Source organism: Orbicella faveolata, unplaced genomic scaffold (assembly GCF_042242905.1).
Source record: "Orbicella faveolata isolate gen_17 unplaced genomic scaffold, um_ofav_v1 contig_1, whole genome shotgun sequence".
NCBI classification, from domain to species: domain Eukaryota; kingdom Metazoa; phylum Cnidaria; class Anthozoa; order Scleractinia; family Merulinidae; genus Orbicella; species Orbicella faveolata.
In genome coordinates, this window is record NW_028301536.1 from 5,328,193 (window position 1) to 5,352,343 (window position 24,151).

The window sequence follows — 24,151 nt, forward strand, 5'->3', positions numbered from 1 at the left end:
TGAATTTTCTTCCGTTTTAATGAAAAAACAAATATTCGGAGGATCTTTTACACACTATTTATATGACATGTTTAAACGTAAAAGAGACACGTGAAAACAACTTCTCCAAACGGATTGTATCACGCCTAAGAAACACGACCCTGTTGATTGTGTTGAAAAATACTGAAATGTTACTATTTACATTATTCTTCCGCAGTCAAACTCATTAATTGTCTATAAGCTGCTGGTGAATATCTCAAATAAAGCGTACATCAAAAAACACCTAATCACTATAAGTCCAAAAACTCAAAACACCTTGCTTGGCCTAAACATTAGAATAGTTCTGTCTTTGGCGTATTTACTTTGTAGCTTAAAGCGAGTTGTGTATTTACGTTAACATCAATATATATCTTGACAAAAAGTCGCTGAGTCGACCTCATTTGCATCGATAATAGCACTGAACATCTACAAAACTTAGTCTGGGAAAGGTTCATACCATTGCTTTTCTCCTTAGTTACAATTTGCATTAATTATGTATGTTAACAGTGTCTTTCATAGGTTTGTTGAGACTTCTTCTTGTGAAGAAAACAGCTTCATATCACGTTAGCAGATACACGTCTTGATTAAGACTCTGCACTTTGGTCACTTCCTTGCTATGTACAGTTTCCACGTTCCGCTTCCTCGCTATGTACAGTTTCCAAGTTCCATACCTAAGGGATAGATATGTACAACACATCAAAACTGAATAAAGGCATCAATGTTCATCGAAATTATTCACAAAACTAAAGCAGCGGTGAAATTAAAGCCTGAAAAAATTCCTGGTTTTAACGGGATTGGAACCCATGACTTCTGCGACACGGTGCAGTGCTCTATATACTACCAACTAAGCTACTAGCCAACTGGGAGCTTGTCATATTGTGAGTTCGTAATATACCCGTAGATGGTGACGAATACAAGTGAATATATGAAAGATCATATAGTTGAACTGCGTACAAAGATATAGACATCAATGATCATCGCTGCGATAATAATTGATAATTTTTTTTTTCAGGCTTTAATTTCACAAATACTGTGTTGTGTATAGTTGTGTATATTACTGTAGTGATCATTGATGTCTTCACATATTTCTACGCAGTTTAAATATATGATCTTTCATATATTTATTTGCATATCAGAATTGTATAGGTAAATTGTGTTCGTAAAAACCTGATATAGTCACACTCAGTGCTAAAGAAATCTTTCACATAGAGGAATCATTCCATACAGAAAGTATCCACAGGTCACGGCAGTCAGGTTTTAACGTTACCTATTCCATAATTCTAATATTGAAACGATTCTTTGCACAAAGAACTGTCATAGCGATATCTGATAAAGTCAAACTACTGTTAAAAATGTATCATGCCCTTTTAGCACTCTGCTATTAACATACTTCACGTCAGTAAGTGCAATAATGTTTCAGATATTTTCCCGCATTTTCGCCTGGGAGCCTTTAAAGCCCGTGTAAGATAAAATATATACGGTACCAAACCTAATAATACTTCGCTTATGATATTTTCAAGTCACTACTACACATATTCCTACTTACAGTCAGAGACATTTATTCGCTTCCGCCAAATTTTATTGTGACGTCATCTCCAATCAACACAAACGGAGCCCAGTGCTTCACTTCATTAAACTGGTCAGATTCTCTCATATGTTTCATGGCTTTGTTCAATGATTCACTGGCACTGATCCCTTTTACCAAGTGTGAGTAGAAACTTTTCATGAACTCCAGAGTGGCATCGTCATCAATCGCCCACAGGGACACCAGGACAGAACGAGCACCGGCACCAAGAAACGCTCGTGCAATGCCAACAACCCCCTCAGCCTTAATCTCTCCGCGACCACTATGACAGCAACTTAATACTACCAGCCTTGCGCGAATTTGAGCACTTGTTACGTCTTTCATAGTTAAAAGGAAGTCTTCATTCGCAGGAGTCTTGGAAGTTCGTGTAGTATTAGGTGCCAGGGCAATTTCTCCTGTTTCCATTCGACCATGCGCCGCAATGTGTATTAGAGCAACCGTGGGAAGTCGTCTTAATACTTCATCCTTTGTTGCCTCTCTTCCAATGGGTGGTTTGGTGTTAAACATTCTCCCAATCATCTGTACTTCTTTTCTGGCGCATGGCAGCTGTTCCAATATTTTCCCTGGAATGACAACCTCTTGTACCCACGGATCACCCACTAGAAGCACCCCCGTCTCGCTGTGATAACCAGCCGGAGAATCTGTGATCAGTTTCAAACTGGTGAGCGACGGAATAACTCGGACCCTAAAAACATCACATAAATACGTGGAATTAGAGTCCAACAATGCAGCATAAGGAGCCAGACACAATGGACCTTCAGGAACCAAGATAAGTTCGTTACCATGGATCAAGTCTGCAATAGGATCAATGATGATGTCATAAAGTGTTCTTAAAACACTCATCTGGAGGGGAACATGCTTAGCTGATGTGTGCGGTGACCTTTCATTTACCACCTGCTCGTCTCCCAGCTCATCCAGCGAACGATCCTCGCATTTCACACCAGCTCTCACGTCAATTTCCTGGGAAGCAGCAACAATTAAAGACCTCAGGACGTCGTTCAAATTCAATGAACTGTTAACACTGAGTGCCTTTTTCCTTAATTGTACGTCCTTTCCATCTTGAACAACCCAGAAAACAATGTCTTTTTCATCAGTTGCCATAAAAACGGCAATTGAAGGAAGGAAATTGAATGAGTCGAAGGTACTTTCTTCCCTGGTGTGTAACTGATAGTAGGATGTTTCGAGCCCATAGTTTAAATCCAAAAGATCATTAAGTGCTTGTGCACGTCCTTGCTCAGCAGCAAATAGAGCCTCGACTACCTTGCCTTGTCTCAATAACAGATGCCACAGACTGGTGAACGCAGCTTCATGCATATTGCGGTAGCTGATTTTCCACTCATCTTTACCTTTAAGATCATGCCTAACTATATTGAACATTCTCACACTTGATTGAAAACAATCAAGAGCCTTAGGTAGGGACCCTTGCAATTCAAAGCTCCTACCAAGACCATAAAACGAATTGGCAACCTCGGCCTTGTCTCCCAATTCTTTGGCAGTTGTAAGAGCACGCTCTTGGTATTCAATGGCTCTTTTGTAATCCCCCAGATTTCGAGAAGCAACGCCAAGATTACCATAGGCTCTTCCTTCTCGTCTTTTATCTCCCACCTCTTTGAAAATTTTTAGAGCACGTTCCTGGTAGCCAGTGGCTCGTACCAAATCCCCCAAGGAATATAAAGCGTTGCTAAGATTACAATAACCCCCTCCTTCTCCTGCTTTGTCTCCCACTTCTGTGGCAATTCTTAGTTGACGTTCATGATAAGCAATGGCTGTTTTGAAATCTCTAAGACCATCGTAAGCATTGCCCAGATTACCATAAGCATTTCCTTCTCCAGATTTGTCTCCCACTTCCTTTGTAATTTTAAGATGACGTTCAAAGTAATCAACTGCTGTTTTGAAATCACCTAGACTTTTATAGGCGACACCAAGATTACAATAGGCCTTTCCTTCTCCCACTTTGTCTTGTACTTCTGTGGCAATTTTAAGATGACGTTCATGGTAGTCAATAGCTGTTTTAAAATCTCCCAGATTGTGATAAGCGTCACCAAGATTACCATAGGCGCTTCCTTCTCCAGCTTTGTTTCCCACTTCCTTGGAAATTTTTAGAGCGTGTTCTTGGTATTCAATCGCTGTTTTGCAATCCCCCAGAACTCGATAAGCGACGCCGATATTACCATAGGCCCCTCCTTCTCTTTCTTTATCTCCCACTTCTTTGGAAATTTTAAGGGCACGTTGATAATAGGCAATGGCTGTTTTGATATCCCCCAAACTATAATAAACGTTGCCAAGATTGCAATAGCCCCCTCCTTCTCCCGCGTTGTCGCCCACTTCTATGGCAACTTTTAGTTGACGTTCATGGTAATCAAGGGCTCTTTTGAAATCCCCAAGACCACCATACGCATTGCCAAGATTACCATAAGCATTTCCTTCTCCAGATTTGTCTCCCACTTCCTTTGCAATTTTAAGATAACGTGTCTGATAATCAATGGCTGTTTTGAAATGCCCGAGACTTTTATAAGCGTTGCCAAGGCTACCATAGGCCTTTCCTTCTCCCACTTTGTCTTGCACTTCTAGCGCATTCCTTAGATGACGTTCATGGTAGTCAATTGCCGTTTTGAAATCCCCCAGGCTATCATAAACGTCGCCAAGATTACCATAGGAGCTTCCTTCTCCGGCTTTGTTTCCCAACTCTTTGGCAATCTTTAGAGATCGTTCCTGGTAGTCAATAGCTGCTTTACAATCCCCCAGACGTTGATAAGCAACGCCAAGATTACCATAGGCCCTTCCTTCTCCTCTTTTATCTCCAACTTCTTTGGCAAATTTTAGAGCACGTTCCTGGTATTCAGTGGTTTTTCTGAAATCCCCCAGACCACCGTAAGCGTTGCCCAGATTACAATAGCCCATTCCTTCACCAGCCTTGTCTCCCACTTCTTTGGCCATTTTTAGTTGACATTCATGGTAAGCAATGGCTGTTTTGAAATCGCCAAGACCACCATAAGCATTGCCAAGATTACCGTAAGATTTCCCTTCTCCAGATTTGTCTCCCACTTCCTTTGCAATTTTTAGATGGCGCTTGTAATAATCAACTGCTGTTTTAAAATCCCCCAGACTTTCATAGGCAATACCAAGATTACCATAGGCCTTCCCTTCTCCCACTTTGTCTTGCACTTCTGTGGCAATTTTAAGATGACGTTCATGGTAGTCGATAGCTGTTTTGAAATCCCCCAGGCTATCATAAGCTTCGCCAAGATTACCATAGGAGCTTCCTTCGCTAGCTTTGTTTCCCAACTCTTTGGCAATTTTTAGAGATCGTTCCTGGTAGTCAATAGCTGCTTTACAATCCCCCAGACTTCGATAAGCAACGCCAAGATTACCATAGGCCCTTCCTTCTCCTATTTTATCTCCCACTTCTTTTGCAATTGTCAGAGAACAATCCTGGTAGTCAGTGGCTTTTCTGACATCCCCCAGACTATAATAAACGTTACCCAGATTACAATAGCCCGCCACTTCACCAGCCTTGTCTTCCAGTTCTTTGGCAATTTTCAGTTGACATTCATGGTAAGCAATGGCTGTTTGAAAATCTCCCAGACCACCGTAAGCGTTGCCAAGATTACCATAGGCCCTTCCTTCTCCAGCCTTGTCTCCCACTTCTTTGGCAATTCTCAGGTGACGTTCATGGTAATCGATGGCTGTTTTGAAATCTCCCAGACTTTTATAAACAATACCAAGGTTACAATAGGCCTCTCCTTCTTTCGCTTTGTTGTCCACTTCTTTGGCAATTGTTAGATGACGTCCATGTTCTACATCTTTGGCAGTTTTCGGTAAAGAATCTTCCCTGTGCTATAAAAAAAAAATTGATTGACGAAAACTTTCAAACATGGGTAAAAGGAGGTACACACAAGATGACTACAGTCGAGCTCCTATTAAACGGCCAGCCTCTATTAAACGGCCAGAGATCAAAGTCCCGAAATTATTGCCAGTAAATTAGTGGTAATCAAAGACCATGAGTGCGTTCGACGCCGTCACTTTAGTATTATACACCTTAAATGATTTCTCTTGCCGACTTTCAAACTCTTTCTATTGGAAAATCAACATTTTTCAACAACAACCGAGGTTTTACTGAGAGATATTTCATAGTGTCGAAGTCCACGTCAGTGAATAGGTCCCCTGTATAAACTACAATTTTTTGATACGTTGCGTGACGGCGCCAGTTTCCTTAGACTCACAAAAATATTTACATTAGCCTGCAAATGTCGTGCTAAATATTCTCACATTAACTGTTAATGTTTCAGCGTAAAAAGCTAATTTGTACAAGTATCTCTTTTTACGTACGTTATTCTAAGCTGAAAGCAAAAATATAAACCAACATTTGCAATCGCGTGCTGCAGGACCACAAATGATCCCCGCCCGCAAATGATCCCAAAATTGTAACGCAGATGATCCCAGCACCGGAGATGGTTGCTTCGCAATAAAAGGAGGAAAGGTATGGACTCAGGAATTTGCACAATGGATTTAGAATTTATAGAATCGATTATTTTTTTTTAATGTGTAACTCGGAAAACTGTGAACACTTTGATTTGATTCTGAGAGGTTAATTGTGTACTGAATCAATCACAATAAAGTTCAGGACACGCTGCCGTTTGTGGTTTAGTTTCCTCACGCTTAATTGGCTTTTTCCTAGCTACACAACAACATTCCATAAATATTTCTGGTTTTCAATTATTTTTGTGTTTCACAGTAATAACATAATATTTTGTTAGGTTCTTCCCTGAATGACTTTATGAGGGTTGTTCAATACACCAAATCCGTAACGGGTCGCCAAAGTGGTGACGATCCGTGACGGGTCGTGACGGCCTGTCACCGTTTGTCACTTTGCGACATGTCGGCGGATCGTCACGTACGAGACGGATGGTAACAACCCTTGACCATGTTTGTACTATGAAGGGAGGTGAAAATGTCGGCGGATCGTCTCGATCGGGACGGATCGCGACGACCCGTCACCGTTTGTGCAGTTCGCGACATGTCGGTGGATCGTCACGACCAGGACGGATGGTGACGATTCGTGACCGTTTGTCAGTTCGCGAGAGACTCATCATTAGCGTGCGTCGTTTTTTACACTTGTGCGAATGTTTGTGGCCGCTTTTTTTAGAACGAGGAATATTCACACACTTCATTCGCCTGTTATTTCCGCTATCCCTTTTCGCGACATGACTTCCGGTGTGAAGGTCGAGACAGTCGGTGACGATTCGTGACGGGTCGTGACGACCCGGCGAACCGTCACGATCCGTCGCGAACCGTCACCTCTTTTGCGACCCGTTACGGATCGGATGTATTGGACATGAGTGGACTTTATTGGGTTCGGACCTGAGATGTATGCTAACACGGGGTGTTCACTCTATCCTCAAGTTTGGAGACAACTGAGAATTCCGAAGTGAGAATTCCCAAGTGGATTGACAACATTTTCGCGTAGCTTTCGGCAAAGAGGAGATTATTGACAATAAAAAAAATTGCACGAACAAAAGCGACAGCTCTAATCATGCGGCCTGACAAATACGTTTATCTTATTAAAGAACACTACGGTAAGTCGCACACACAAAAAAACTGACCTTGTACACTTCCATGGAAGCCCGTGTATATCAAGGACGCAGGTATAGGAAGGCCTCCCAAAGACCAACCCTTAACGTCGTCGCTCGTGGGAGGTGGGCAACAGCGGAGTAGGGGACTGCCTGTCAGGGTGAAGTACAGTGGGACTTAGTTCCCGGGGCCGCTGCGGTGGCTGTGAAGGCCTAGCAGGAACCCTGAACAAACTGGCTAATAGGGGCTCTGGCAAGTCTGCAAACGGCTAGTTACCCCCTCAGACTAATGAGCGACTACAGAAACCGACACAGGAAATTTACAGTGCAAGACGACTGGTCGCCAGAAAGAGGACCACTCCTCGGATGGTAGTATGACGCTCCGCGAGCCGAAACACCCTCATTGCTGGGACTAAATTCATAACCAGAATCGGCTGCTGGAACGTCAGAACGATGTTCGAATGTGGAAAAGCTGCACAAGTGGCCAAGGAAATGAAACAAAATAGGATTGATATTTTAGGAGTTAGTGGAGCCAGATGGACGGGAAGTGGCAAACTAGTATTAGCCGATGGGACAACTGTTATATACTCGGGCCGAAAGGATGGACTACATCAGGAAGGTGTGGCTCTTATGCTAAATAAAACAGCTGCTAAGGCACTTATGGCATGGAAACCAGTAAACGAGAGGATTGTCCGCGCTAGGTTCTACTCTAAATATAGGAAACTTACGGTCATTCAATGCTACGCACCCACCAATACAGCAGACCAGGCAGACAAGCTCAACTTCTATGAACAGCTACAGTCAGAGGTGGCAGCAACACCAAAGCACGACGTCTTGATGGTAGTAGGTGACCTAATGCCAAAGTTGGGAGTGACAACACGGGAAGAGAAGATCATATGGGAAAACATGGCTCTGGTGACATGAATGAGAATGGAGAGCTCATTGCAGATTTCTGCGGTCTTAATGGGCTGGTCATAGGGGGTACCATCTTCACTCATAGGGAGATTCATAAGACCACATGGATTTCCCCAGACAAAAACACCAAAAACTAGATTGATAATTTTGCAATTACCAGCAAATGGAGAACCTCGTTCCTGGACACAAGGGTGTTTAGGGGTGGAAGTGGCCATATGTTGGTGGTTGGCAGGCTCTATTTGAAACTAAGGAGGGTAGTCAAAGAGTCCTCAAGGACAAGGTTAAACCTTTACAAGCTTAAAGATCCGTTAACACAAAGAGAGTTCAGCTTAAGGCTACAGAACAGGTTTGAGGGTCTAGCGGAAATGGGCGCTCAGGAAGAAGAAACCGGGGTGGAATATATATGGCAAAGTGTTAACAGCATATATACAGAAACAGGAAAGGAAGTGCTAGGGTACTCAACCAGAAAAAGGAAAGAGTGGATCTCAGGCAATACGTGGACTTAAGTTGAGGAAAGGAAAGAATTGAAGAAACGCATGTTAAATAATACCCAACCCAACACACTCAAGGCGGGGATCTCCAGCAACAATACAGAGTTAAGAACAAAGCAGTTAAGAAAAATGCCCGTGAAGACAAAAAAAAACTACATCGAGAATAAAGGAAAAGAAGCAAAAGAAGCAACAAAGGTAAATGATAACAGAAAGCTGTATGATATTACGAGAAGTCTCTCTGGTAAATCCAGCAAAACTCTACAACAATTAAGGACCTAAACGGAAACACCCTAACAAAAATTGGGCAGAACACTTCAGTACAATACACAACAGAGATGACCCACGCAATCCACCTCGTCTTGACGTCAATGCACCGGAATTATTATTATTATTATTTTTAATTTTAATTAATTGCTACTTACACTGCTTACAATACAATATTAATGTAGTTACTTACTGTACTTACAAAAAAACTGATTACTTATTATGCACCGGAATTAGACATAAATTCAGACGCAATAACTAGGAATGAAATACGAAAAGCAATTAGACAACTGACGAATAACAAAGCCCCTGGCTATGATGACATACCGGCGGAACTACTAAATGCAGATATTGAAACAGCTTATGAGGTGCTCTTCGTCTTGTTCGAGCACATATGGCAGGAGGAACAGATCCCAGATGACTGGCACAGAGGTCTTATCGTGAAAATCCCAAAGAAGGGCAACACCACTAAATGTACCAACTAGAGGGGAATCACTCTCTTATCAGTGGTGTCTAAATTGTTCACCAGAATTATTCTGACAAGAATTCAACAGGCAGTGGACAATCAGATGACAAAGGAACAAGGAGGCTTCCGTAAGGGAAGGTCATGCGCAGAACAGAATTCCACCCTGAGGAATATAACAGAACAATGCATGGAATGGCGAGACTCCCTGCACCTGAATTTCATTGACTTCGAGAAGGCTTTCGATAGTGTGCACCGTGCTACCCTGTGGAAACTCTTAAAGCTTTATGGCATCTCACACAAGATTATTCGGATGATTCAAGCCTTATACAGAGACTTAACCTGCAGCGTTCTCCATGAGGGAAATTTAACACCATGGTTTGCGGTCGAAACAGGGGTAAAACAAGGATGCATGTTGTCACCTTTACTGTTTCTGATTGCCCTAGATTGCGTTTTGAAGGAAACAACAAGTAACCAACGTACTGGGATTAGATGGAAGCTGACATCCGTATCAGAAGACCTGGATTACGCTGACGACCTTTGTCTGCTCTCCAGCTCTGGAGCGCATTTAAGTGAGAAAACAGGTAGATTAAGCAACAATGCACGTAAGGTCGGGTTAAAGATCAACAGCGAAAAGACCAAATAGATGAGCATTGGATGCAAGCGCAATTGCCAAATCAAAATAGACGGATAGGAGATAGAGAAAATACATCGGTTCTCTTACCTTGGTAGCGTGATTGATGTACAGGAAAGTGCAGACGCAGACGTGAAAGCACGTATTGGCAAAGCGAGACAAGCATTTACTTCACTGAAGCCTGTATGGAGCTCTAAAAAGATCTCTCTCAAGCCCAGATTAAAGCTTTACAACTCAAATGTTAAGATAGTGCTTCACTATGGCTCGGAAACCTGGAAAACAACTCAGGAAATAGTTAGAAAGCTGAGGGTTTTTACCCATAAATGCCTTCGCATTATATTGGGCATAAGATAGCCACAGAAAGTGACGAACTTGGAAGTGGGCAGGATTTGTAACCAAGAAGGCATCATGGTGAGCTTAACACGGAGGAAATGGACTTGGATTGGACACATACTGAGGAAAGACCCCAGCGACATTGCTAGCGAAGGTCTATTCTGGACACCAGAAGGGAAAAGACAACGAGGAAAGCCTAGAACAACCTGGAGGAGGTCAACGGAGAAAGCACTCGAGACCATACACTTGACCTGGGGTGAAATCTGGAAGGCGGCACAGGATCGTTCGCGCTGGAGAGAGACTGTGAAGGCCTTATGCGTCCGATGGTGCGATGAGGATTGATGATGATGATGAGGTATAAGAAGTGTACAGGGAAAAGTGCTAAGCGGTTTAAAATAATAGCAAGGGCATCTTCGCAGATTTATGTTTGTTTTTGCTTAGAGTTTTCTAAACGAGAAAGTTTTTGCAGTCGGCACATGTCAAATTTGCGCAGTGTTTAGCGCTTTTTATTCCTGCTTTTATGCCTGAGGTACATATCTTTTCTTCACCTAGGATGATTGAATAGTATAGATATCCATCCATAGACTTATCATGGAGTACACGCCATTCCTAACTTTTTGCAGTGGACTCATTTCCGGTCCTGGGTTTATTTGAGGTACAATTTGGGAATCATTTGCGGGCCTCTACAGCTGTCAGTGCTCGTTTATCGTAAACAAACCTCGTGCGACTGACTCGAATATTTCCCCTGATTAGTATTTACATTGCCGGTCTTTGATCAGGTTCACTCTTATGGATCGTGCCTTCAGAGTACTTTTCCACCGTTCGAAACAATGCACGACAGGTTAGAGACTGAGCTATCTGTCGCTCATAAAGACTGAACTATCTATAGCTGTTCCCACGGTTAACAATATCCCAAAGCCGAGGCGATTCAAAGTCGCGTTCGTGAACATATGAAATAAATAATTGTCCTAGTCATGTCAAAAAAAGGACGTCATCTTGCATCCCGATGAAACAGGCCACGTTTGCGTTGATTTGCACGGCACAGAATCACAGCGGACCCATTGTAATCATCAAACTTTAAATTGTGATCGATTGGTAGAGCTTACTCAGTTTTATAAATACCATATTGGAATCCACATGATCTGCTTCTCTGCGACAGCCATTTTTTAATTCAGGGCACTTTTCTTATCTGTTGCAGCTTTGTGTTCAAAAACCTTATTCAACATGCGTCGATTAGTGTTTTTGCTTGGGGCGAAAAACATTTCTGTGGGGTGCTATGCGAAGAGCCTCAGAAAAATACAACGCTCAGCTTTACCGTTTAAGCCTCGAGAACATTTTCTTGGGCCAATCCTATTTTTATTGTAATAATATTTACCTGAGCTATTGCAGTGTGAGTGACAGGTATGCTCTTCATGTTCTGTCTCTTTGTTTCTTGTGATGTATCAGGTTCACTGACACACTTGGCCCGTAAATCAACTAATGTCTTCTTGTTCTTGTCAATCTTCTTGTTGTCAAGTCACAAGACACAATGTTATGAAAAGGTCATGGATACTGATCGTAACGACAAATACCATTATTATACATTGAACTCTTTCCTGAACAAACTGAACAATCTCTTTTCTGATCGGCCGAAAGCGTACAATGAATTTTTGTAATTAGCGCCTATGACGTCATCTAGCTGCAGATTATACAATAATCGTTTCAAGGACACTCAAGGTCACGGGTAATCATGTCATGTATGACCACCGTGCATACGATTTCTAAGGGTAATCATCTCAAGTTGGCGCGCTTTTTGTTGCTTGCTGTCAGCGAAGAAGCAAAAACATGACTTCCATTTTTTTTCCCTTCAATGTATAATAAAACAATTATTAGATTCGGCTTTTGTGGTATCCAAAATAATCAAGGTCTCGGTAAGGGTTATCAGCCTCAGCCTTCGGCCTCATCCAATAATTATTTATAAATGACTTGTTATTTACCTAGTTTCTTGCTAGTTTAAAGGGATTTTAGCACAGTTTTGTTCCAGTCTTACCGTGGACCACTATTTTCTGGAAAATCCTTAAAGGTAGAACCTGTGTCTTTTAAGAATGTAAAAGAATGTAACATTTTACAAAGGATACTGCCAATCCCTTATCACACCAGGTCGTGGCTTCTTCGTAACGCTTTAGCTTTATACAAGCACTAGCTCCTAAAAAATTAAAATAGATTCAATTATATTGCTATAAGAATAAAATAATGAGGAACGGCGGACAAACTAACAACACAAAAAGTCTTCCTGTTTCTTCAGATGACACTTTATTGAAAGGCCTGCAAACTTACGATTAGCGGTTTTTTGCTAATTCGTTTAGACTTGTCATACACAAGTCAACAAAAATGGTCGTCAAGAACTTACCTCTTTCTATGGCTTTAATGAAAGCTGGTTCCAAAGTGACAGCGGCTGTTGCATCATTCAGTGTTTCCTGGTAATTTCCTAGCAAATAAAGATAAAATTATTATGTTACCTCGTACCGTAGAAAGCATAAAGGTAACGATAGAGTAAATTCAGTTACGTAGCAAAATTATAGCTAACTGCCCGTGTTTGACACGAAATCAATCGGATAAAATATAAAATAAGATCTTACCCAGATAGGAATGAGCAGTAGCTCTGTTACTGTACAGTTTGGCATTCAGTACGTCATCTTTGCATTTCACTTGGATTCCTTGTGTGTAGAACGACAGGGCGTTACTAGCTTCTTTTCTTCTGTATTCTTTGTTACCTTCTTCTAAGTAGACTGTGGCTATCGCTGAAAATCGAAACGGTGATTTAATAAATGGCTGAAATTTTCCAAGGATGCCTAACACTGACACACAATTTGCTAATTCGTATTCCTTACTGTAAAGTATGCCATGGCTAGAAGCTTGAAATGTTTATTCCTTGCAAGTACCGCTAAGATGTATTTTCTTGAAACAAGTCTCGTCCCCATAGCCCAGCCGTTCATCTTCGGTCAGCGATCAACGCCAGGATACTTCATTCGGAACAGGATCCAGAACCAGAAAATTGCATTGCTTGATTGTGCGCATCTGTCCAAGTTCATAATTATTTCTAAAAGAGCAACTGCTGTGGCTAATGGTGTTTTAGCTTCCGATACATACAAATTTATAACTGAATTTTGTAACTTTGTAGGGGAACTTTACACATATGGCAAAAACTTCATCTTTGTCCTTCAAACCCGGAACCTTCTTCACTTTACTTCTATAAGACATAAAAGTGAACACTTCTACTTCATGATTTATTTGTGGGCGATGCATTCCGTCTCACGCTCTACAACATTTTATGAGCCGTTTATGTGGTCGTGTCCATAGATCATTCCAGCTAAACAATTTCGATGTTATTAAGTTATGTTATAAAATTAATATCTATTTCTATACCTTTTAAATTGTCATCATCAAAATCTGGGTTAGCATCACAAGACGGTGAAGTGACTTGACTTTCCGCCATTGCTGAAAAAAACCCTGTCGAAACAAAATGAAATTTTAAGATTTCAAATTTTCGTTTTTGCGCCCAATTCATTTCTGTTTGTCAAGCCTATATCTCAGAAAAAGTTTCTACTTCCGACGGAAAGATTTCCATCTGAAAACGCTAGGACGGGGCTGCTCGTCGGAAATTTTTAAAAAGAACCCCTATGAGGTACTACAATTCTGTTTTGTGGGTGTGGCTTGAAGTTGTTTTCACCTCTGAAGTACCAACAACATTTTAACTGTAAATTTGATAACTTTGAATTGGAGTAAAGACGATTCCTTCGAATACCTTCTAGTCGTAAAGAAAACTTGACTTGACTACAGTCAAATAACGATGATTTTTAACAGTTTCACCGAAAGGAAGCAATACTTCCCGAGTGTGAAACGTCAAATAGCTTTCCCTCCGAAAGGAGTTGCAAGTTTCCTGGAAGAAATAAATTCTGCCTGACGAAGGAGTTGCTTGGCTCGCATAAGAGGAATTGATTCTTCCTGTTGAAGGGGTTGCTTGGCTTCAAACAGAACATTGATTTCTGGCTCATCAACAGGAACAAAACGCACGATTTTCCCATTTCTTGTATTTTTCCTTGTACATTCTTCTACCCTGTCTTGCAGGATAGAATTCTGGCCGGTCAAGGTATGTAACAAAATTCAACCTTCAAACCTACTCAATAACAATCCATAACTGAACGGCAACAAGCTGATTCTTCACATAGGCATAGCGCAAATAGGCATAACACAAAGACGCATAACTAAAAGAGGCATATCGCAAGAATGCTCATCGCAAAGAGGCTTAACGCAAAGAGCCATAAGACTGAGAGGCATAACGCAAATAGCCATAACTCAAAAAGGCATAAAACAAGTAGGCATAACTCAAAAAGGTATCACGCAAATAGACATTACCCAGAGAGGCATAACAAAAACAGATCTAACTCAAACAGGCATAACCCAAGGAAGCATAACGCACAGGAATAAAACTGAGAGGCATAACGCAAAGAGGTATAACGCAAATAGACATAACTCAAAGGGGCATAACGCTAAGAGGCATAAAACACAGAGGAAAAACGCAGAGGCATAACGCACTAGACGGAACTCAAAAAGGCATAACGTAAGGAGGCATAACTCCAAGAGGCATAAAACAGACAGGCATAACGAAAAGAGGTATATCGCAATAAGACATAACTCAAAAATGCATCACGCAAATAGATATTACTCAAAGAGGCATAACGCAAGGAGGCATAACGCAAACACCTCTAACTCAAAGAGGCATAACTCAAGGAAGCATAACGCGGAGGAATAAAACTGAGAGGCATAACGCAAAGAGGCATAACGCAAAGAGGCATAAAACAGAGAGGCATAACGCAAAGAGGCATAACGCAAATTAAAGAGGCATAAAACAGAGAGGCATAACTCAAAGAGGCATAACGCAAAGAGGCATAAAACAGAGAGGCATAACGCAAAGAGGCATAGCGCAAATGGATATAACTCAAAAAGGCATAACGTAAGTAAGCATAACTCAAAGAGGCATACCGCAAAGAGGCATAAAACAGAGAGGCACAACGCAAAGAGGCATAACGCAAATAGATATAACTCAAAAGGGCATAACGCTAAGCATACGTCAAAGAGGCATAACGCAAGGAGGAATAACGCAAGGAGGCATTACTTAAAGAGGCATAACGCAAATAAACATAACTCAAAGAGGCATAACGCAAAAAGGCATAACGCAAACAGGCATAAAGCAAGTAGGCACAACTCAAAGAGGCATATCGCAAAGAAGCATAAAACAGAGAGGGATAACGCAAAGAGGCATAACGCAAGAAGGCATAACTGAAAGAGGCATGACGCAAGTAGGCATTACCCGCTAATTTGTGTGATTTTTGCGGTTTTTTAAAAAAATTTCCGCCGTGAAACGAATGTTAAAAGAAGGTGTCAATGAGGTTGACTGTTTAGCGTAAAATGATGGCGTTTTCTTGTTTTATTTTTGTTTTTTTGTGTGTGCTTTTGTAACCATATAAACAACAAAATATGAACTAATATGCTTAACGGCCAAAGGGTGCTGACTTTCCACGACAAATAACAACATTTTTAGGATATGAAATTACGCAAATCTTAGTTTACTTTGACCTCGTCTGGCACTTCTGGAAACTCTTTATACCGTCATATTTTGTCTGTTGTGTGTCCTGTTGGAGTTTGACCCTGATTCGGTTTTATTTCGTAACATGCCTTGAGCTTGTGGTCTGCCTGCTCGAGCCTGCGTCTTCAGTTACCCACGAGTTACCAGTTCCAGGCCTTCCCTTTTCCCTTTTTAAGCAAACCTGGCAGCCATGAATGCTGTAATTATCTTTTACCAAAGTTTCGGGAAGTTATCGAACGATTTAACTCGAGGACTTTCCTTCCGCAGTCACTGAGGCAGCAGCTCCAATAACTTCAAAGCTTGGAGCAAATTGGTTCGAGCCGAAATTTCCTTGCCTGGCTGTGAGGTCGCCAAATTCCTTGTATCCTCTGCGGCAATTGTGAGGGTCGTACAGGGGGGTCTCTAGCACGGTTCACGAACGGAAAAAATAGGGGATCACGGTTCACGGATATAATAAACGGCACGCAATGCATGCAGAAGCGATGACGTGTACGTGCTATTTCTAAAATTGTTCCAAGAAAATTGGATCACAAACATACAGGCCGATGGTTAAACTTAAGTAAATTAGTGAGGTACAACCTGTGTGGGAAGTAGCTTTGCAAAGTAGGGTTTTGAGAGTCCAAGTGATCGCTCGCATCGCAAGCTTACTTGTTCCCTTTGTTCAATTGTTCCTCTTTGAACTGAATAGTGCAATTCACCTTTCTCCCTTTTGTTTACTTTTCGAAATGACCGGCAATGAGACTTATGAAATAAAACAATGTAAAAGAATATTGTGATAGATGTCCCCAAGAGAAATCCAGTGGCGGATCCAGACTTTCACCAATACAGTTTATTTCAGTTCACAGATAAGTTTAGTTCAGATATTTCAGTACTCATACACTGCTCTGACAGTGCTCATTCAATTGAATTCATCTCAAGACAGCAAAAGTCCGGGTTAAACAGCGCTCACCAATACGTAAATTTTATGTTGACCCTTGACCTATCGCGTGTGCAACTTGCTAGTAGATCTAAAGTTGTATGTACAGACGATGTGTTCGAATTATCAGTTTGCCGGTGAGCGCAAATTTATCTGATATTGCTTAAAGTACAATCCGCAATAAAAATCTTCTTTTAAACGCTGAAATTAAAGACACTACGCGGATCCTACAAACTGCAAACGACGGCCGCAAAGGATACGTTCCTAGTTCCCCGAAAGCAGAGATGGCGAATAAACTCTTACTGCTGATCCTAGAAGCTGCAAAGAAATGAATAAACTTACATCTCTCCGGATAAAGTGAGACGTGTTGTTTAAAGTATATCAACAACATACGTAAACTTGAAAACAACAAACAGTATTTTCATTGTTTCTCTCTGAAATCAACACCTTATCTTGAAATAACAGACATTTGGCAACGCTAATTACCTCACCGGAAATTAATTTGTTGTTTTAACCTTATACCTGTTTTTAATGAACCTTCCTATTGATTTACCACTGACTAAACCATTATCTATTGTTTAATCACAACCACTCTTCCGTTGAGAGAAAATTTAAAACACCACATTTGTAAAACTTTACAAAAAACTGAAACCTGCAAATGAATTGTAACTTGAATTCATTATCACTACTGTAAACCTTCTGTTTTATTACAAAAATAACCTGTTTTCCATTGTGAATGTTTTTCAGCTGAAAATCCTGTGGTTAAATCGCGTCTTCTAGACTCTTCTAGTTGTTTTTCACAAACCAAACCTAATTTGTACTCTTATCATGCGTGACAGTTATAGGCTGTTTTCATTACGGCAAAAGGATTAGTTCTTCAGCGAATTACTTTTAGGGCCTCTTCATATAAGCCCGGTAACCGGGCTGGTTCGGTTACCGGGACGAATTTTGTTGTCTGTTCATATGGGAAATTTCAGCCCGGTCTACCGGGATAAAATCCAAGAAACACAACCAAAATAGTGGCACAAAAACTTGTATCGTTCACGGCTGTCGCAGCTTTGTGGACTCTTGTAACTTTACTAATAAAGCTAATTCGCCTACTCCTAAAGTGGAAATACATACAAGGCAAAAATTATGCCATTTTGACCGCTATGTTGCGAAAGCGAAGCTATTTCGTCGAAAAAGTTGCGTCCCAGTTACCCGGACTGGAGTGTTCATATGGTTGTTCATATGGCAGCCTGGCTTCTCATATGAACCCATCGAAATTTTTACGAAGGAAGGAGAAGCGAGGCGAGATCTTGGAAACCGAGCCAGCCCGGTTGACCGGGCTCATATGAAGAGGCCCTTAAAGTTGAAAGATACATTGCATTGCCTCCAGGTAAAATGTAAACAATGGCATAAACCAAAACTTCCCTCTTACACGACTTGAGTATTCTTTGGCTTTCATGTAAATGTGTGTAACCCAACCGCCGCTCTGTATTGCATTAAAGAAACCATAAGCTACATTAACCAGTTCTGATAAGGACAAAACCTTCAGCTAGCTCACCTTTTCGTAACACTATTCTCCATTGCTTTCTGCTATCTCAACTGCTTTCACAGCGAACTTCTTCAATGCTCTTCTTCAATTCTAGTTTAATTTCACCACTATTTCAGCCCACAGATACGTTTAGTTCAGCCCTAAACAACGCTCACCAATACGTAAATTTAATGTAGACCCTTGACCTATCGCGTGTCCCACACATATAAGTTTAGTTCAGATATCTCAGTGCTCGTACAATGCTCACACAGTGCTTATTTGCTACCTCCCGGAGTGTATTTCCCTTCCACAGAAGGGGTGAATCGTGCGCGACATAAGCGCGACGGACATATACGCGACGAAACTACGCCAAATCACTATCCAAAGGAATGCAAGCACGCAGCATAAAGCGATGACGTCACACAATACATTATCGCTTAAAAATTTCGTTTTCCCGAATAACGAAAATAAGCAAGTAACTACTCTTTTCAATAACCTGTCCTTACACAAAAAGAGCGTTTGAAGAAAGCAAAATCGCGAAAGGCTAAGTCAAGGTTGCATATTGCAAATCGCATACCTAAGACACTCTAGCTCGATAGACGACTCTAACGACTCGGAGGACTCGCGTTCAAAACCACGAAGAATAGAGTGGTAAAATCACGAATATCGGTTAATAATTCAAGTTCTTCACGAGTCACGCAAAACCTTCAGGTCACGAATGACTAAGAATAATTTCCTAAATGAGGAGGCATAATCGGGGACGGGGACCGTAAGTCTTGGAATCCGCGCGCACCTATTTTATGGGACAATTTTTCTATTTTTAGACCAAATTGCGCCATCCTACCTAAATTCATGTTTCACGGAAAATAAAATCAGCTAATCACGCATCACGAGAATACCCCTGTACGACCCTCAATTGTTTACTCATGGTTTCCCGTATAAAAATCGAATAAATCAGCCATCGCTCCAAGATCGCTCAATAGTCGATGATATTCAATGCATGGCTTTTTTTCCCGTTCAAACTTCAGATTATCGTACAAGCTGTAAACTGATGTAAAGATCAGAGCGAGCCAGTTTATGTAATCGAAGCCGTGAAAAATTTAACAGTATTGTAAATAAATACATGAATGATAGGAGTGATGAATTGTTCGCCAACAACAGCCAGCAAAAACGTCCCGCCACGAAACAATATATCTTACCTGATCTTCTATTTAGCACGGTGACCAACCGGATGACACTTGAATCATAACTTTGCTTAAAAAATACAAAACGACTCGCTTTCGAACAGAGCAGTTTATATGTAACTTACCTGAATGTGGGCGTGTGTAAATTGACTCGCGTCAAGAATGTGGGGTTTTCCCCTTTTTCTCAGAACAATGGCGCCTGACCTTGAAAGACTTTCACGTGATTAACGTAAAATTAGAAACATTCACGCAGCCAGTCAATAGTTTTTCAAATGCAGACAGAAACATTCAACCCTGAGGTGATGGGCATGCTTGTTGTCTCGTTCAGGGGAGTAAATCTCAGTCAAGGTGTTCAGGACGAAATGCCACAAATTTTAGTGGTCAAGGTATCTTTTAGGATAACAGGCGTACAAATATTTCTTTACAAAAAACCGCAGTCCAAACTTGTTTGTCCCTTTCAAAATGGTTTCTTGAAGGGATCAAATTAAGCTTGAGTCACGCCTAGATTGACCTTCTTTAGGATATTCATTCGAATTTTCAGACAAGAATCCTCTTCTTTTTAGTCTCATACGGGAGTTCCCTCAGAGGACAGTGTAAGCAGATTAGACATTACGGTACATTTGATATGCCTGACTTTTGTTTCTTTTGCCTTTTTTTGGTGCAGTGAATGAATCGTATTTCTATTCGTACTTTCCCCTTCACGGCAAAAACCCATCTCATTGTTTTAGGTTTTCGGTTTTGGTTTGGTTTTTAATCGTTATTCGCTCTTTGTTTTTCGTTAAATGATGCGGCTACAACTCAAAGATGGAAACCTACTGAGAGCAAATGTATTTTTGTTTACTCCGACGGATTTGGGAATACGCTGCGAGACCTAGTTATTTATTTATTTTATTTTATTATTATTATTATTATTATTATTATTATTTTTTGTAGCAATCTCTTAAAAAGAAAAAAACAACATTGAGACTAAGATTTTCAAAAATTATAATGGAACCCTAGGCCTCAGTGAAAAGCTTTACCACGGTGACGAACAGGATGAAAATTGAATCATAACTTTCCTTGAAAACAAAGCACCTTGCTTTGGAGTGAAAAGAGCAACACAGCTCCCGCGGGCAAAAACTGACTCGTGTCAGAAATCTGGGGTTTTTCCCTTTTTCTTGGAACAATACCGCGTGACCTTGAAAGCCTTTCAGAGATTAAAGTAAAAATAAATATATTAACGCAGCCAGATAGCCAGACATTTTCAAATATTACTTATGCGGCTTGGAAAAATCACTTAAATTACACGCAGTATCGTCACAAAGGCGCATGCGGTTTATGAGCGCGGATGCTTAGTGATAATTGTAGAACCCTTGTGATCAAAAATGCAGCAAAATCTTTATGAAAGTGCCCCTAAGTATCAAAGTACTCCTAACTATCAAATGGTCCAACATTGTACTATAACTTGAAAGGCATACAACAGAAACCTTTAACTGGAAAACAAGTATTGGGCCAAACCTCTACCGATCCATTTGAATGAAGACATGGACCTTTTTCCCCAAGAAAGTAATCTCGTCGCTGCATATTTAGCCTAAGCACATTTTAAGAGCCATTGGCGTACCGAACAGATCTAGACAATCAAGAATTCCGCTTGTAAAATATAAATTCATTTTTTACTAGGCGTCGTCCTCGGCGTCGTCGTCGTCGTTGCTTAAGCTCCCTATTGTTAAAGTTGATAAGACCACGTTCACTTTTTCACGGTATAAAAGCTATCTGAAAAGAAAACTTGTCGATATGATTAAGGCAGAATTCAGAAGACTTGAATTCTCAAGACTACCAAATCGGCAATTGTTTACCCCTGGTTTCCCCTAAGTAGCTAAGATCGAATGAATCACCCGCCGATCCAATTAAAGTCGCTGGAAAGTTGATGTCGATATCCTCTTTTTCCCGTTCGAATTTTTAAGTGTGTCGTTGATTTCGACGGAAAAATTATCGTACAAGCAGTGGATCGTTGCACAGTAATAATCGAAGCCGTGAGGAATTTAATCGTCTCGTATTGTCCACGAGCAGGACACCACAACAAAACAAGAGCTTACCCGATCTTCTGTGATCTTCTGTTTACCACGGTGAACCCACAGGATGACACTTCAATCATAACTGTGCTTGAATACAAAACGATTTGCTTTCGAATGAACAGGACAATTATATACAACTGACCTGAACAAAGAGCTTACAGTGCGAATGGACAAACCGCTCGAGCGGAAATTGAATCGTGTCAGAAATTTGGGGATTTTCCCCTTTAATTTTCTCGGAAATGCCGCGTGACCTTGAAAAACTTTCACGTGATTAAAGTACTGAAAAAAATAGATTAATGGCTTTGCAGGCTCTTTTCAACAATATTCAACAATTCACGTTCGATTCTAGGCGCATGCGGTTTATTGAATGAAGGTGGTTTGGGACAATTGTTGCACCTCTCGACCAAAAATGCAGCAAAATTTCCATGAAAGTGTCCCTTTAAATCATATAAAACTTCTAAGTATCAAATGGTCAAAGATTGTCAGAAAACTTGAAAGGCATACTACAGAAATCCCTAAATGAAGAAAGAAGTACTGGGCCAAAATTACACAGATCCATTTGAATGAAAATATCGACCAGATTCTAACTCATATGTTTCCATCATGGCAGCAAGAGAAACAAGAGGTGCCTGGACCTCCCCTCCCCTCAAGCCCCCTCAAGGGTAAAATTATTTTAGAGGGTTTTTTAGGAAAGAAAAGATGTTTTCAGTTTTCTCATTGCGTAATTTCAGGCGACATCACGGAAGACAGAGAAAAAACTATTTTTTACGGCATTAAAGCTTTCTGGAAAGAAAGCTTGTCGATCTGATTTGGACGGAATCTTTGCATTTTCAAGGTAGACGTCGGCATTCGTTTAATCCTGTTTTCCGCGAATTAAGATCGAATGAACCAGCCGTCGCTCTAAAATCGCTTGAAAGTCGATGCATGGTTTTCTTTTTTCATTTAACATATCTAAAAGTGTGTCGATTTCAACTGACAAGATTATTGTACAAGCTGTAAATCGGTGTCAAGATCAGAGCGAGCCAGTTTGTCTCAAAATTCTTAAAAGTAGCTTGTAATCGAAGCCGTGAAGACCCGTGAAGAATTGAAGTCTCGTAAATGAATATTGTTCACGCGCAGAGGCACACACCGCAACAAAACAAAAACTTACCTGATCTTCTATTTACCACGATGATCAACAGGATGACACTTAGATCATAACTTTGCTTGAATACAAAACGATTTGCTTAGGAGTTGACAGAACAGTTATACCCAACTGACCTGGATAAAGAGCTTACTGGCAAGTGGACACAAACCGCGCGGACGGAAGTTGACTTGTGTCAGAAGTTTCGGGGAATTTCCCTTTTTCTCGGAAAATGCCGCGTGACCTTCAAGGACTTTCACGTGATTTAAGTACAAACAAATGATTAATGCAGGCAGGCAGTCATAGATTTTTTTTAAGATTTGGAAAAATGGCTGAGAACTTAGTACACTTTTCAATAATTCACTGAGCTCAATTCTAGGCGCATGCAGTTTATGAGCGAAGGTGGTTTGTGACAATTGTTGGACCTTTTTGACCAAACCTGCAGCAAAATCTCCATGAAAGTATCCGTTTAAATCATACAAAACTTTCAATATGAATTGGTCAAAAATTGAAACAAAACTTGAAAGGTATACTACAGAATCCCTTAATGGAAAACAGGTACTGGGCCAAAATTATACCGCCATCCGTTTGAATGAAAATATCGACCTGGTTCCTCAGAGTGAGTAACCCCTACCCCCATTAGATTTATAGTAGCAAGTGAAGCGAGAGGTGGTTGGACCCCCTTAGTCCCCCCCCCCCCCCCCCACCCCATCCCTCAAGGGTTTTCCTTCTGATAAGGAACACTAAAATTATTTTTCATTTTGTTCTAGAAAAGAATAAAACTAGGGTTTCCCGGAATGAATCAGCCGTCGCTCCAAAGTCGCTCGAAACCCGATGATATTCAATGCATGGCTGCGTTTTTTCCGTTCGAAGAGTGTCGTTGATTTCGATTGAGAACATTATCGTACAAGTTGTAAATCGATTTAAAGATCAAGGTGAGCCAGTGTCTTTCTAAATTCTTTTTAAAAAGTAGTTTGTAATCGAAGCCGTGGAGAATTAATAGTCTTGTAAATAAACATTGTCCGCGAGCAGCGGCATACACCGTAACTAAACAAAAACTTACCTGACCTCTATTTATCACGGTGACCAACAGAATGACACTTCAATCATAACTGTCCTTGAATACAAAACGATTTGCTCAGGAGTCAACAGAACAGTTACTTACAACTGACCTGAATAAAGAGCTTAAAGTGCGAATGGACATAAACCGCGCGGGCGGGCCGGAAGTTGGCTCCTGCCAGATGTTTCGGGGTTTTCCCCTTTTTCTCGGAAAATGCCCCGTGACCTTGAAGGACTTTCATTATAGATTTTGCCTGTTGGCAGGCAGGCAGTAGTACGTTTTCAAATTTGGAAAAATCACTAAAAACCTATCACTCTTTTCCCTAACCATCATCACGTTCAACTCTAGGCGCATGCACTTTATGCGCGAAGGTGGTTTGTGACAATTGTAGGACATTGT

At 40.9% G+C, this 24,151-nt stretch overlaps 2 protein-coding genes across 4 annotated transcripts in view; both read right to left on the reverse strand.

The window, feature by feature from the left end:
* The window catches only part of LOC149117809 (uncharacterized), an 80,256-nt gene extending 57,495 nt beyond the window's left edge, over nucleotides 1-22,761 (reverse strand). Inside the window, exon 1 of the mRNA XM_089295982.1 lies at nucleotides 22,720-22,761. The gene's annotated coding sequence lies outside the window, so the exon portion shown is untranslated. The remainder of the gene's footprint in view (nucleotides 1-22,719) is intronic.
* Nucleotides 1-22,822, reverse strand: LOC110065062 (uncharacterized). 3 transcript variants are annotated; one of them, XM_089295499.1, is made up of 8 exons: nucleotides 22,720-22,822; nucleotides 13,679-13,762; nucleotides 12,892-13,053; nucleotides 12,663-12,740; nucleotides 12,391-12,458; nucleotides 11,649-11,774; nucleotides 1,565-5,440; nucleotides 1-689 (listed from the first exon to the last, which is right to left on the reverse strand). In XM_089295499.1, exons 2-7 carry the CDS (start codon nucleotides 13,746-13,748, stop codon nucleotides 1,577-1,579), a joined length of 4,368 nt encoding a protein of 1,455 aa, XP_089151625.1. In that variant the 5' UTR covers nucleotides 13,749-13,762; nucleotides 22,720-22,822; the 3' UTR covers nucleotides 1-689; nucleotides 1,565-1,576. The 3 variants fall into 3 exon arrangements, with proteins under 3 accessions (XP_089151625.1, XP_089151717.1, XP_089151664.1); XM_089295591.1 differs by lacking the exon at nucleotides 22,720-22,822 and adding an exon at nucleotides 21,591-21,914; XM_089295538.1 differs by lacking the exon at nucleotides 22,720-22,822 and adding an exon at nucleotides 19,531-19,643.
* Nucleotides 22,823-24,151: the final 1,329 nt, after the last annotated feature.